Here is a 16,328-nt window from a genome sequence, read left to right as displayed (position 1 = left end):
TGTTTCTCATTCATTTCCAGTACAAAGGCAGTGTAATGGTGGTGGTGATGCTACTGACTCGCAATGTAGTAGTTCTTCTAACACTACTTCCAATCCTTCAATTTCTGGTTCCGTGACCAATCCCGGGGATGTCAGACATTCAAGGTACCGTAGACCACCTTTGTACTTGAATGATTATTGTTGTGATTAACTTGCTGATTTCTGCTTAATAACTTTGTTTTTTTTATTAATCTTGTGTTTTCTTTTCTGTATTGATGAGGAAAGATGTGTTGTAAATGTATTACTTATTTCTCCCAACTCTATGATCTTCATTTCCTATGCTCTTTGCCTGTATTCTAGAATTTAGGTGGCTCTGACTGATATGGAATCCGACTCGAGTCAGTTTGTGCCTGGCCAGCAAGCGTTTGGTAGACTGCTGTTTGTGCTCTATTAAATTACAGCTTCTAACATAAATAAGTTGTTCCATACTTATTTACAACAATTACAGCTGAGCAGGCTGTTGGGAAAAACGTGTGTGACTGTCCATCAGAGATATCCGAAAGAATAAATTCAGATACAGTCTGGTATGACCCTGGTATTCAAGATTTCACAGTAAACATCTTAAGGTGATAAGGACCGTAGGAAACAAAAAATAAGAAAACAATGCTGAGCCAAACTCAAGTGCCTTTCGTCCTCAATGTATTAAATCTGTGGTTCCTGTTGTATATTATTCCTACCTTTGTTTCCATGCTTTTCCTTTGCTTTGTCTTATGTCACATATTCCAGAATGTAGGTGGCTCTGACTCTTCCTGAGGTTCTAGGTTGAGACAGTTTGTGCCTGGCCAGCTTGTGTTGAAGATGCCTGCTGTTTCTTTACTGCAATAAACCTGCACTTATACACAGGAAGTCTCAGAGTAATCTACAACAATTTTGGCGACGTTTACAGCTGGTCAGTGATACTCCCGGTGACTTCCGGCGATTCCAAGACGTTTTCGTTATCAGGATATCGTTCTGGTGTGAGCCTGTGTTGCAGCTTAGGATCTTCTAAAGAACCCATTGTGTGCGATTTTCGCCTTCTTTTGTGTTCCTGCGAGTACTTTGAACTCTGCCAAAAGAAGTCATTTTCCGGCGAAATTGTGAGTACTTTTGCCTCAGCGCGAGCGTATCGCGAGAGCATCAGCAACGACTGTTGTTGCTAGGCTTCTACACAAGCTCCTACGTCATCCTCTCCACTTTGGAAATCACCGCAATGATGGATGCTTAATCACACTAGCGTTGCATGCGTTCCAAGCCTCATTTGCATGCGCTCCAAGCCTCATTTTCGTTTTCCTTTTGTGGCGGCCATTTTAGCTCTCAGTTCTACTATTTCAAGCTTGTTCCAAGCCTCGTTTTCGACAAAATTGCAGTGGCGGCCATTTTGAGTGTGATAACACGCCAGACGATTTACAGCCTCTCTCCCTGTGGCAGTTTTTGTGACAAAAGTTCGTTTCATTACACTTCAAGAAGACAACATCTTCCATGATTTAATCTCCTATTTAAAACAGTCTTGAGGTATGTTCATCTCTTAACATCCATCCTTTTGTGGATGCCTTTTTCATTTTCGTTTTTCCATCTGTTTTCTTGTCCCTTTGTTTTCAATTGACATTTCTAAACATGGCACAACAAATTGTGGTTACATTACCACCGCAATTCCTGCCCGAACCTGGCATTCCAGAGATACCTTGGGATGATTGGTATATAATGTTCGACAATTATCTCGAGGCATTAGATGGACAAGAGTTTTCCGCAGAGGAAAAAGGCTATTCTTTTGAGCACTCTTGGCAAAGAAGGACAGAGAGTTTTCAGATTTTTACCGATAGTCTTGAGAGCTAATGGTCAGGAAATACCCGATGAATTTAAAGAGGCTGTTGCAAGGCTTGAGGTCAGATTCTCAAAGGAGGAGAATCTAGTTATGAACCGTTATAAATTTTATACTCAGCGTCAAAAGGACTCAGAGTCCATAGATGACTTTGTGGCTCGACTCAGAGAATTGTCTATTAAATGTAAGTTCGGTGCTATGAACGACGAACTTATAAGAGATCAACTAATTGTTCAATGCTCAAATAAAAAGATTCAGGAGAGACTATGGGCGGCGAAGAAGCCTTCATTAAAGGATGCCATTGATTTAGCGAAGGTCATTGAAGAGTCTAGCAAATGCATGAAGGTTCTAGATTCTCATAAATCGTGCCCTCAACAAGAAGTCTCTGTTGTCTCTGATAGGAAAAGTTCGGCAGAGCGTGAGCATTGCGGTGACGATAATATTGCTGTGGTTAAAAATAAACCCAGATTCCCAGTAAAAAAAAAAAAGTTTCACTACGAATACATTTTGCAATAGATGTGGAAGCAATAGTCATTCCTCTGACGCAAGATTTTGCTTCGCTGCCAACAAGGAGTGCCTGAAGTGCGGTAGAATTGGACATTTCTCTAAAATGTGTAAGGCTAAGTTTAAACAAAGAGTGGCTACTGTGGATGACTACGAATCGGACACTGTAACCGAAGCTGAAAGACTTTTGGTGGTCGATGAGGTCGGTGTGGTTGGTGAGGATCCAAGACAGAACAGGCTGTTTTCAAGATTGACTCTCATGAAGTGTCATTGATGGTGGACACAGGGTCGCGTCATACTATCATACCTAAATCTATCTTTGACACTTTCTGGGAAGGGTTAAGCTTGAAAGAGAGTGACATTTCTCCTAAGGGTTTTAACGGTCAAAAGATCGAAATTCTTGGAGTCTGAAATTGTCTTTGAGAAGAGATCTACATTTGGTAAGGTGTAAGTCTCTATTGATGGTCCTCCCATCCTTGGTTGGGTACATCAATACGATCTTTACATTGTTATCAACCCTAGAGCAAAAATTATGGTTGTGGAAGATGATTCTATTGAAAGTATCCTAAACGAATTTAGCTCTGTGTTTAAAGATGAGCTTGGTGAACTGAGAGGTTACTCCCACCTCATTAGACTTAAAAAGAATAGCTTACCTGTGCAGCATCCTGTGAGAAGGGTTCCCATTTCAATTCGTGATGATGTGAAACTCCTAATTGAGGAAATGCTTCAATCTGGAGTGATAGAACCAACGGAGGCATCAGCATGGGTTTCTCCTGTGGTCATTTCTAAAAAAGCTGATGGAAAATTAAGGTTCTGTGTTGACCTCAGGGCATTGAATAAGTGTGTTGTCGCCGACACATTTCCCTTACCTAATATCTCTGAGATGGTGTCCACTCTTCAGGGAGCGAAATATTTTTCTAAGCTTGACCTGAAGAGTGCTTACCATCAGGTAAGGCTTCACGAGTCCTCAAAGCACCTCACTGCCTGTATCACTCCGGAGGGAATCTTTCAATTCACTCGCCTTCCCTTTGGTTTGATATCGGCAGCGAGTGTGTTTCAACGGTTAGTTAGTGAAATCTTTAAGGGGTTAAAAAATGTAGTGTTCTTTCAGGATGACATTTTGATTTTTGGAGATTCGGTGGCCGATCACAATCATGTCCTTAAGAATGTTTTACATAGGATTTGGGACACTGGTCTTACCTTGCGTAGGGAGAAGTGCTCCTTCCTTCCTTGTTCAAGACATTGAATACTTGGGCCATGAAATTTCGGCTAACGGGGTTAAACCAAAGAGAGATCTCCTTGAAGCAATACGTTCTGCCCCTTGTCCTGGTGATAAGGACCAATTACATTCATTCATGGGATTGATTGAATATTATTCGAAATTTGTGGAGAAATTTTCAAAAAAGACCTTATCTTTGAGAGCTTTGTTAAAAAAAGGTTGTAAATTTATTTGGGGGCCCGAACTTGAAATGTGTTTTAACAACATCAAAGAAGCTATTTGTAGCGCAAAGGTCCTTGCACCTTTCGATACTAACAAAGTCTCCACTTTGTTGGTTGATGCGAGTGCAAGTGGGCTCGGCGCTGTTCTTTTACAAACACATAGGCATGGCGAGAGACCTATTGCATTTGCATCGCGCACTCTCTCAATGTGAACAGAATTATTCTGTCATTGAGAAGGAGGCCTTGGCGGCTGCTTGGGGTGCTCACCATTTTCGTCCTTATTTGTGGGGTACGCGGTTTAACCTAAAGACTGATCATAAACCCCTTATCCGAATTCTTTCCCCTGGTGGTGCAGCCTGTAGTTCTCCAAGGTTGGCGAGGCTAGCTTCCAAGCTTCAAGAATATCATATTGACATATCTCATTCCAGGTTGGAAGAATTTTCAGGCAGATTGCTTGTCTAGACTTGCTGTCCCGTCTAATGTTGAGTCTAATGCTTGTTTTAGCCTTGAGGGTGTTGTAGATTACTCGGAGACTTCCTGTGTATAAGAGCAGGTTTATTGCAGTAAAGAAACACCAGGCATCTTCAACACAAGCTGGCCAGGCACAAACTGTCTCAACCTAGAACCTCAGGAAGAGTCAGAGCCACCTACATTCTGGAATATGTGACATAATACAAAGCAAAGGAAAAGCATGGAAACAAAGGTAGGAATAATATACAACACATCTTCTCTCGTTGAAAACAAAACAAAATAAGAACCAAGAAATGGAAAACAAAACAAAGAAATAAAACATAAAACAGAAATAAGCTAAAACAATATGTTAAGGCGATGAAAGGAACACACCTCATCTCATTGAACATTAAACTAATCACAACAGTAATCATTTAGATACAAGGGTGGTCTACGACATCTTTGAGACCTGGAAATGGTCAGAGAGGAACCAGGACAAGGAAAAGGAACAGATTGATTAGAGACTCCACCGCTGAGCTGAGAGTCAGGAGCATCACTCCCACCATCACTTCTCCCTAAAATTTGCACAAAATTAGGTGTGGTAGGAACATGGGGAGAAATAAACATGTAACCAGAACAATCATTCCCATAAGCACGCTGATTCTGGACGGAAACAGAACGAGGGGGCAGAGAACCAGAAACAGAACAAGCCTTCTGATAAAGAGCCACCCTCCTCAAGTTCCACTTCTCCCCATTGGAAAGAACAACATAATGGGGATAAACCATCCTTACAGTAAAGGGACCACGAAATTTCGACAAACCACCAGAAACTCTACCAGACTTCACTTTAACAAGGTCACCATTAGAAAGCTTGCTAGAGACAACCTTCGGCAAATGCCCAACCGAACCCCTAGTAGAGGGGCTAGAAGCAGGAACAGACTCAAGAGCATTCTTTGTCAGATCAGACTGAAGAACCATATCTTTAAGCCAAGAAGGAATTAGCTTAGTGCTTGGGACCCTACCCCTCATGAGCTCAAAGGGAGACTTGAGCTGAGTACCATGAAGAGTAGTACAGCAGGCATAGACCATTTCACGTACAAGAGCACAAACAGAAGAGCCATTGGAAAGAGCCATCTGAATAGTACCTTTCACCAATCTATTTAAGCGCTCACACAAACCATTCCCTTGAGGATTATAGAGAGAAGTTCTGTGATGGGAAACAACACAATCAGCCAAGAAGGTTCGCATATTATGTGAAACTAACTGCGTGCCATTATCAGTAATGATGACATTAGGAAAACCTTCCAAAAAAAATAAAGATTTTAAATGTTTGATGGTAGTATCAGCGGTGATATCCTTCAGAAATTCAACAGACAATCATTTGGAAAAACAATCTACAATAACAACAGCAAACCTCTGAGACACAGGTAATTCCCTACCTGTTCAGTTCAATACCTGTACCTTCCAACTACGCAATTGATTGGCAATTTGTAAAGTGCAGCAATTACCTCCAAGGGCTGTCCTGGCTACCAGAAAGGAACAGTCAAAAAATTGCAGACTGGGGCAAATTAGAGGCTGTACAGCCACGTTTTCAAAGTCTTTCTCAATTGGAACAGGTCAGCAATAGAACATAAGGAAAGAGGAAGACTGTTACACATAAAAGTAGCCTGTACACAAGGTTCTTCCCCCAGCCCAAGCGGATGTAAATTTCTGCTGAAACAAAAGATGGGCTACCGATGAACAGAGGTGGTGAGCTGGAATACAGCACCGAAACTTAGCTTGCATGTACACGGGCCATTACCATGGTAAAGGTAGCCGATGAGCGGCGAGGAAGTGATAGCGGCAGCCGGGCTGCACCACTTTGTATTCTAGACAGATGTTTAATAAAGGAGTCTGAGGTGTCTTACAAATAGAGAATTTCCATTATCCAGCCTGCTCAGATTAGTTACTGGAACTACCAAAGTTTACAGACCAGAGGGGTGGAGCGGGAGAATCTTGTGCACGGTTCTTAAAACAGCAAAACAAAAGGAGGCTAGCTTGGCGGAAGCAAAGAATTTTAAATTCGCTGTAGTATTCTTGCTTCATCTTAGAAATGTTATCCATTTTCATGCCATATATTCCATGAAGGACCTCTACCTCAAGTCCCTTAGGTTACTTACCTTCCATGACACTTTTTCATCCCTCGTCATTCCTGAACTATGTAACTTGGGTTATTCTCTTCATACTGTTTCCAGTGCTCCTTCAATTTTCCAAAATTGCCCACTCTACATTTTACCATCCCCCGTAGCAACACCTAGCACTCAGTTTTCCCACTCTACCCCGCCTTCTCAGTGCTAGTATTTCCCCATTCAGTTTGACCTATCAACTTCATGAAGACAAGCAAATGTTCTTTACACTAGCTACTCCCAATTACCCGATCTCTTTCCAACACTAGATGGCTCTAGCCTGTAACACTTAATTATGAAAATTCTTTCTCTCCCCATTTCTTTTGAGCATGATCTATTCTTGTAACACCTGAACATGGGCTTCCCAAAGCACTAACGACCTCCTGAAGAATTGACAACCTTTTAGTTCAAACACCAATCTGTTTACAACATCAACTAAATGCATTAGATAATTATTGCACAAGAACCAGATTAGCAAACAACACAAATATACCAAACGTGATACTACTAGGCAGAAACAGACTCCGTTTAACTTTCTATGACTAAGGCTTGAGTAGTTTAACAATTATAAATATCTTTGGGCGTTTTCCAGAATAGCTTAACCTTTACTAGCCATCATGGACAAGTAAAATTCAAAGCAAAGGATGCCATACTCCCTCTACTAAATTTTTATTGATTTTGTTATGAATTATCTATAACCACATTGCTCGGGGTATTTGCAGCTAAGGCAGTCTCCGTTTTACTGTATGGTTTGCCAGGACTTCTCTCAGAAAGTGTATATGATTTAAAAAGAATTGAGGAATGGGCCTGGCAACAGGTTTTATTGTTGCCATCCAACGTGGACATAAGAGTCTATCCAACTTGAACTGAGACTAATGTCTTTGCAAAATAAGATCAAAATAGGCAATCCGAAATTCTTAGCCTCTTAAAAAAAATGCTGATAGAACATAGCATCTGATCGTTGAAATTAATTGCTATGGAACTAACTGTCGGGAAATGGTAATAAAAAAGATTACATCACTGTCACAAAATCATGCAGTGATTTTGACTCAAGAAAATAACTGAAATTATCCCAGTTTGTGTGAACAAGAATCACTAAGTTTGGACATTATGAGATAATTTGTGGCAGATTGATCTATTACAGCTTCAAAAAAGACCCTGACTTAATACTCTATAGAAACTTCACCTGGAATAGCGGATTAGTTGTTGTATGGCCTAAATCGCAGACTGCAGAGTAACCTGTTACGGTTTGGTCTCTGGGTGTATAAGAATCATTATTACTTAAATCTTTTGGCAAGCAACTCCCTATGCCGGTGCAAAAAAAGCCGCCAATATGATTTAGCTCATTAATTGTTTTGTTTGCCCATTTGAACTAGTTGCATGAAAGACTCATCTTAAACCTGTCATTAAATATATCGAGATAAGATCAGTGCAAAGGTAATTTGAATATTTGTTAGAGTTGGGATGAAAGAGAATTAAACTGCTGCAGTATTAGTTCAAATTAACACTCTCGCTTGGTTTTTTGAAGGTTTTGCCCCCAATGTATGAACAAGTACAACTAGGAACATGTCTGATTAGTATTCATCTTTATTATTATTATTTTTTATTTAATTCGATCAAATAAAAATTGATCATTTACATAAAAGAAGGCCGTCATAATGCAATATCACATTACAGTTAAAAAAAATTCATCTCTTATTTCTAAAGTTTTCCCCAACTTGTAGTAAAACAATAAAAGTAAGCTCACAGTGGACGCTCACCCCTATATCAGCACAACTAAAATAGGTGGAATTCCATAATACCAGGATATAATTAAAGTCCTTCAGGACCAGACAATGTATTCACATTGGCCAATAGCAGATACAACCTGAATTACAAATGTTTGTTTTGCAATAAAATACACATTTGAAATATAAAAGTCTCCATGTGCAACTCAGCACTCAACTGAGGTTAGTTATTTGTTGAGCTTTACAATAAGGTTAGACTTGCACATCATGCTGAAAGGTTTATTAGTTGTATACGCGGGAAGGAAGAACAGTGGTAGGCTTATGAATTTTACTCTCCGGCTAAAGCTGCCGGCAATACTGATATCGTGGCCTGGCAGATAATCGCTCCAAAACAGAAACGCTGCCCTGAAAAGTGCAGGTAAAATGCAACTGGTAGGTAATCTTTAGAAATCACTTGGTGTGATGCATTTTGAATCTTGCAACTATAATTAGATGCAAGCAATGTGCTATCACAAACACAATTCAATGTATAATGTCCTTGTTATGGCTAACCGCCAAGAAAGTCTGGTGAACAGGGGGAACCTGGGCTAAGGAAGGAATTCTATATATCGTTTAGTGTGTACAATAGGCACTCTGCAAGGTGCAGACTTGGCATGGGAGAACATTTTTGAATTGGGTGTGAATCCAAACCAATGTTTAGCCAGAAATACTGACAACACCAAACTGGTGGCACAACTGGATAAAAGTCATGTCTATCATACGCAGCATTACTTAATAAGTTATCCACCAAATGCACCCAAAAAGACCTCACTGTTCCGATACACGTCACGAAAAATTTGAAGATTGCTATTTTCTTGATAGTACAATATTTTCAAATCTATGTGTTCACCCACGTGCTTCCAACGTTTTCAACACCCAAACGCTTTGAGGTGAGATTTCAGGTCCCTCAAGAAATAAATAAATGCTTTGGTGACCGGTCTTGCTGTGTATTCTTTTCAACTTTACAAGCTGAAAATTATTTTTATGTAGTAATAGCTGGGGTTCACGTTCCTGTTCTCATGTTCTCGGACGACACGCTGATAATCTCACGGACTCCGAGTGGGCTACAGAAGGCTGTTAACGCCTTCGGGGACTTTTGCCAACTGCTTGGACTTGAGATTAATACAACAAAAACCAAGTTCATGTCCCTTAATCAGCATAAATCTTTTAAAGGTAGAATTTTTCTGAACAACACACCCCTAGAGCAGGTGGAGGCTTTCACCTACCTAGGTATTCTACTCCAGAGTAACATGCATTGGAAACGTCACACGGAATGGCCACTTTAAAATTTCACCAGCTTGCAGGTGCCCTATTGTCTAAACACAAATCCTCTCTAACAAAGCCAATCACGCCAGCTTTGGAGATATACAACATGAAAGTGTTAAGTGCTACCCTGTATGGATCAGAGCTATGGGGTCTAACCAACCTGAGTCAATTAGCAAAAGTAGAGAATAAAACTTTACGAAGTTTAGTCAGTGTTCCCAAAGCACCCCGACCGTTCCGCCTGTGCTTGACTTAGGCAGGAAAAATGTTGTAGACATAGCGAGGTTACGCCCACTTTTGTACTGGAGGCAAATCTGGACCACCCCATAACTCACACACTATGTCCAGGCCCTGAAGGATGTGATCTCGGTAGATCGTTTCCACAAAATACACTGGCTCAAAGAGCTCAGGAAGCTTTTGATAAAGCTAGATCTAACCCCTTTATGGGATGAACCGGACACATCAAACCTTCCCCTCAAAAGATCAATTGAAAGACATATACTGGGAAACGGCTCTGACTTCATCCCATAGAGCTTGCATGAGCACTAACTTAACGGGCTGTTTTCTAAACTATAAATCACAGCCTTTTTGTGAAGCTTATTGGGATATTATCGAGAGCCCACTAGATCGTAAACTGTTTTTTCAGTTTAGGGTAGGATCACTTCCAGTTAAAGCTTTTACTTATAAATGGCGCATCCACCTGATGACAAATGTCATAAGTTTTTAGACATGGTTTAGACAACAGCCCACCTTTTCTTTGTATGCCCCCTTTATGTTGTTCCACGACGTAAATGGCTGAAACCCACTTGCTCAAACCTGGGCACCCGGCGGCACATAGAAGCCTTAAGGATATTAGAGTCAGACTGTACCTCTTGCATAGTTGTTGCTGTAGCCAAATTTTTAAGGTGGGTCTGGATTATCCATACACGTTCTTTACTGCCACCCGCTGCTTGTTAGTACGATAAATGATGCTATTAATGTTGTTCCTTTATTATGAATAATTTTTATTGGATCTTATATGTATTTTAACTTGATTTTTATCGACAGTAATCATTGGAATTTAATAACTTTTTATCTTGTGTATGGTTATGTACTATTTATTCTGTTTTGTGACATATGTAGTGTGCGTGCTTTTATGACATACTGTCGAATAAAGCTTTTGAAATTCAAGAGAGGAGTTTAACATATTCAGACAGAGCGTGAGGTTGTTTTCAAGGGCGCAAAAGAGGATATGTGCAATGTTCCGTTATTACAGACTTTCAACCCTTTGAGAATAAGAAAACTACAATAACTGGATGCAAGTGGAATGAATGGAGCTGTGTATCACATTATGTCAAAGCCCTGGTAGTAGTGAAAATGAAAATCCTGCACTCCACAGGCTTTAAAACTAAATGTGTTTGTGCAGTCCACTACTTTTGGGCTTGGGATCAACATTTAATTGACAAATGACCACACACCATTTTTTAACGTACTGACTGCCAAAGATGCAAGTACACTAGATATGACCCATGGTTTAAAGATCTCTTGAGCTCAAACAATATATCCCCAGCGCTCTTTCCAAAGTGTACGATCTCTAAACAAGAGATGAAGCTGGGCAAATACTTGGGGCTAAAAGGGTTGTTCTGCATAAATGGTAAATGGGAAACAGACTGCCCCGCAAAGCAGACCTTCAGGATAGGCTCCCAACTTTGCCCGATTGACTATGTATTTATTCACGATTGGAACTTCGACCTCAAAGGATTTGAGATAACTTCCTGCGAAGGTTGCGACCATAATATCCTGCAATGCGAACTAGTCAGGGGGCCACTCAGCTCCAGAGAAAGTTCTACCTCAACATGTTGAGTACCCTAAACAGCGGACAAGATTAACAGGAATATACTGAAAAGCTAGCCAGCATTCAACAGGAAGTAGGTTTGGAAGACGCTAGGACCAAGAAAGTGGCATGGTTTGGGGGAATGCTAAAAGAAATGGCGCAGTGCCTTAAAGTAGAACTAAAAAGTAAGAACCAGGGCCTAAATGCCAGGCAACCAACGGAAGGCAGACAACCAAGCTAGTTTAACGGAGAGTATGATCAAGAAAAGATTATTAAGAAGAGAAGAAAGAAGTCTAAGGGAAAAATATGATCCAGTAGGACACAAAAATCTAAGTAAAGTGAGGAAGGAATATAAAATGCTAGTTAAAATTTTGAAAAGGGCCTATAAAGAGAAATGCTGGGTAAATCTGTTGGAAATTGTTCAATCTAAAAACCTGCATATTTTCTGGAACCTGATAATGGTAGCATCAGGACAGGCTAACGGGGAAAAGCCCTGTGTAGTGGAGGAATCTGCATGGGAAGAGTACCTAGGGAAGTTATACGGAACAGAGGCTAAAGTGGCAGGTGGGCATAATTGTCCCTGGAGGGAGGCTGTGGTAGATTTAAAACCCCTTTTACTACAGAAAAAGGTGAATGATATCATAAGAAGCTTAAACTTAACCCGTGCCGCAGGACCAGATAATCTACCAGCAATTATCATAAAATCCCAGCAAGATTGGTGGGCAGAATTTCTTTCCTGTATGTTTTTGGCTATATTGGAGTCAGGTCAGATCCCTGAAAAGTGGAGAGGTGCAGTAATCAGACCTATCCACATGAAAGCCCCAAAAAACTAGACTGGTTAGTTTACTGGATGTTGGGGAAAAAGTATTTGCCAAAATAATTCTGAGCAGTCTGAAAGATTGGGTGGAACAGTGGTCGATCGTGCCAGCGGAACAAGGGGGCTTCAAGAAGGGGCACTCCACGATCGATCACTGTTTTGCACTCTGGGCAGTGGCGCGGAAGTCTATGGAAAAGCAGGGGGAAGCTATGCTGCTGCTTTGTTGACTTCCACATGGCATTTGATCTAGTAGATAGGAGATGCCTTTGGGAGACCATAAGGAAATAGGATATCCCAGAGGGACTCTTGGTAATCATTCAGGAGCTACACAAACATAACTGGGCGCAAGTCATCAAGGATACAGCAGGGACCTTGACACCGAAAATATTAATTAAGAATGGTCTAAGGCAGGGATGTGTACTAGCCCCCCTACTTTTCGCCATATACCTGGCTGATCTCACAGCCACTTTGGAGGTGAATAGAAGCGCCAGCCCTAAAATGAATGGGAAACATCTTTTCTGCCTGCTGTGTGCCGATGACTTGGTAATCTTTGATCAGACAGAGATGGGATTGCAAAGGAAGTTAACTGCTTTTAATGAATATTGTGTGGCTAAATTTCTAACTGTAGATATGGATACAATTAAAATCCTATGTGGGGGGGGGGGGGGGGGAAGAATTTTAAATGGTATCTGGGCCCTACCAAATTAGAAATTGTGAATTAATATAGATACCTCGTTATCTGGTTTGAAAAGTCCTTAAAATAAGACATCCATCTGGTGACCCAGAACGCCAAAGCCCATACATCAGGGTGTGGGTTAAGAAAATGTAACCGGATTTATGGGGATATGTCCCACAGACCATTATTGAAAGCTTATAAGGCAATGATACCCCCAGAAGCGCAGTATGGTGCCGAAGTCTTGTGTTTAAATGGGAAGACTAGTTGGGACATTGAGGAAGAGAAATGTTTAAAACCATTAACCCCTTCCATGCTCATGACGAGCTCAGCTCGTCATGCAGTACACTGCTTGTGTGCTTATGACGAGCTGAGCTCGTCATGAACAATGGGATTCAAAGATCCTCAGCACAGAGGAAGAATTGCTGTAGCATTGATGTGGTTAATGTCATTACTAGGCTCCTCTATGATTCAAGAGATGAGATTGGAACTAGAATTGACATTATGGAGTGTGCAGGTGCAAGTGGCCCTTTTATGATTCTCGAAAAGATTGGGATCTGAGGAAGTCACAAAAGTATCACAATGGTGCAAGGAGGAGGCCTTGCATAGGGACTTAAATTCGGCCACGGAGGTCAGAATGAAATTGTGCACAACGTGTAATAATCTAAAGGTGAAATTCGATAAGGCGACAGTCTTGGTAGAAGCTACGAACCGGGAGCTTAGAACAGCAGGAAAGGAAGTATCCAGGCTAAATGATATGTTGTACCCGAGGAAGAAAGTATAAGTTCATTATATGATGAATGGCTGGGAGAATGAAATGTGGTACCCATACTTCGATACACTAAATAACCCCGGCCTTAGAGCTGAAGTGCTCAGATGGAGAATAGGCGTTAACCATTGGGTATCACATCTAAATAGAAAAGCAGTAATGGTACAATCTGATGGTAAATGTTGCTGTGGATTAGGCACGAAGTGTGACAACTTACATATTTTATTGGACTGTCAAAAATGTGTGCCACAGCGGAAACTGTATCTATGACCCATTTTTTAAAAATATGACATAACTGAGCGCCTGTTAGCAATTAAAGTCCTTACTGACATGCCAAACCTTGACATGGCAAAATATATGAAGGCGATAAAAAGGTCCCTGGTGGAATTCAATATGGTTGGAGAAAAATTAGAATGTAGGTAAAGTGGGGCATGCTCTAAACAAATTGTGTTGCTGTAACATCAGATTTAAGATATATGCTTAGACAGTTTTTATCATTGAGAATATTATGAGGGCTTTTTTAGGAAATTGGTAAACCGTGGGAGGGAGGTACGAATCGCCTTTTTAAAGTGTTAGCAAAAATTGTTTTTTATGTTTTAAATTATTTATTATACTATGTTTTTATGCTGTTTATAGACCTACAGTCTAAATAAATGTATTTCTAAACGTGAAACGCAAATACCCTATCGAAACCGTGTGGATATAATTATGAACTGATGCTTTACAGGCCATTTCCAGTCAGAGATAGTCATGAAAGGAGAGATTAGTGACTACATGGACGATAAAGATTTACAGGTTGTGCGAGTAAGAAGAGAATGAGTAAGATATAATTGCTCTGGAAAAAGAATGAGGGAAATGGGTACGAAAAAAGACTATGTCTTGAAATTGGTACAAGTTTAGCTGTAGCAGTGATGGCAAGAATGGAAAAAAAACTAGGGCAATGCTTCAGATATGCTCTTCAGCGATTTTAAGTCCAGCAAAAGTCAAATGTATCCAAGTCAATGACTTCCAAAGATTAAACTGTGTTTAAAATAAGACTCTGGATTTGGGTCCTCAAAAGTATTCGGAAACTGCTGCTATCCTGTTTTTCCCCTCTTAGATGCACAACTGAATTGCTCTAAATTGCCACAAAAGGCACCATGCATCCTTTCAGTAGGCCTATGTTAAGCCCTTTCAAAGCCAGCACTGAAACAAACTGCATTACATTCTTCACTCCCATCCTCTATTGATTAGCATTCTTTGACTCACGCCCAACTGTACATGCTTTCAACTTCCTGATGTATTAAAGACTAAATGGGTGCACCACAATATTTTCCGGTTTTACTGCATGTTAGTTAGTAAACGTATCTCACTGATTCTTAGTTAGGTTTGTTCAAAATGTGTATAGAATTTAGATTCATTATCTAATGTGTCATTTAGTTCGATCCAAGCACACGTAGCATGATCATAATCGCACAAAACATGCCAACGCATGTTTCGTGATTACTAAAACACTGTTTCATCAGTGTAGTCACATTAGTAGTAATTCTGCAAAGGTTTATAATTAAACAAACCAGGGTCATTAAGACAGAATTATCATAAAGTGTCCTTCTTCATTGTCTCTTGATTGTATGTAAGAGACCAAGACAGGAATGTCACAAGAGCAGCATAGTAACTTTGTTAGATCACACCACCTTTTATGACCATAGCCCAATTAATTATGAACCATATGCCTCATTAAGAGTACTACTTATTGTGCGGTCAACTTTGTGGAAAGTTACTTCGCTGCTAGGAGAATGCCTGTTAAGTTGACAGGGAGTGTGAAACACCTGGAGACTCATCCTTCCAATACCCAGGCCGTAAATAGTAAAGTTCATGGGGTTGGGGGTCGAGAACTGTTCCCCTGCTGCATAGAAGATGCTGCATACTCAACGAAGAACAAAGATTCAGTTCCTCCACACTCAAATACTAGATTTTTCTTAAAGACTCCAAGTCGATGAGAATCACTTCCGCCCGGTCCTTCTTGTTTTCCCTAGCACTCTGAATATAATAAATCCACTGGATTACCAAGAGATGGTTCAATCTCAATGTCAGTGGGTAACCATACTATATTAAAAATTTCATTTTATTCTTGTTGTTCGCAGCATGCATTAATACTGTTTTTAGAATATCCTGCATGGTTATTTTAGATGTGCTCAGAAACAGGTTTACCCTGTTGTAATAAATGCTTTTAGTTAAAAGTGTCTATTCTTTTTAGTGAAATTTGTACGTGTGATATTGTAAACAGCAAAAAAGGTTTGTTTCCGATACCACAGTGCCCCAGATCCCGGTTTGGAGATGGTTAGTAACCCAAAAGCAACGATTGCACTTCAACACTGTATTAGGTGAGAATCTGTGGGGTGCAAATAACGTCTTTCACATTCAGCGCAGGTGCATTGAACCTAGTTATTGTGTGCCACAAGTCAGTGGGAAAGGAACCCTTGTAGAACTATGCCAGAGTTGTAGCTTACGTAACATAGCACCTTAATCTTATGGTTTGGAAAAAGAGATTTAGGTTTTAGCTGGTATCTAGGCCCCTTAAAATTGGAAGAAGTAAAAGAATATAGATACCTCGGGGTCTAGTTTGAAAATTCCTCAAAGTGGCAAACTCATTTGACAGCCCAGAAAGCAAAAGCTTTTATTTCAGTGTGTGGGCTGAAAAAATGTAACCATGAATAAGGTGACATGTCACATAGACCTGTGCTACAGACGTTTAATGCAATGATCCCTCCTCAAATCCTGTATGGATCAGAAGTACTTTGTCTTAGTGGCAAAGATAGTTGGGACTTTGAGGAGGGAAAATGCCTGAAAGC

The 16,328-nt window shown here is 40.4% G+C and overlaps 1 protein-coding gene across 4 annotated transcripts in view; it reads right to left on the bottom strand.

The window, feature by feature from the left end:
* LOC144791843 (uncharacterized) overlaps positions 1 to 16,328 on the bottom strand; it is a 109,850-nt gene that overhangs the window by 85,874 nt on the left and 7,648 nt on the right. Inside the window, exon 1 of one of the 4 annotated variants that reach the window (XM_078666628.1) lies at positions 6,391 to 6,435. The exons of the other annotated variants lie outside the window; for them this stretch is intronic. Coding sequence (XP_078522754.1) covers positions 6,391 to 6,420 — 30 coding nt within the window. The 5' untranslated portion in view covers positions 6,421 to 6,435. Of the gene's footprint in view, positions 1 to 6,390; positions 6,436 to 16,328 lie in introns of those variants that run through there. 4 annotated transcript variants of the gene reach the window in all.

This window comes from Lissotriton helveticus, chromosome 11 (assembly GCF_964261635.1).
Source record: "Lissotriton helveticus chromosome 11, aLisHel1.1, whole genome shotgun sequence".
In the NCBI taxonomy this organism is placed as follows: Eukaryota; Metazoa; Chordata; class Amphibia; order Caudata; family Salamandridae; genus Lissotriton; species Lissotriton helveticus.
Note: the sequence above shows the minus strand (reverse complement) of the source record. Positions and strands in the feature narration are given on the sequence as shown.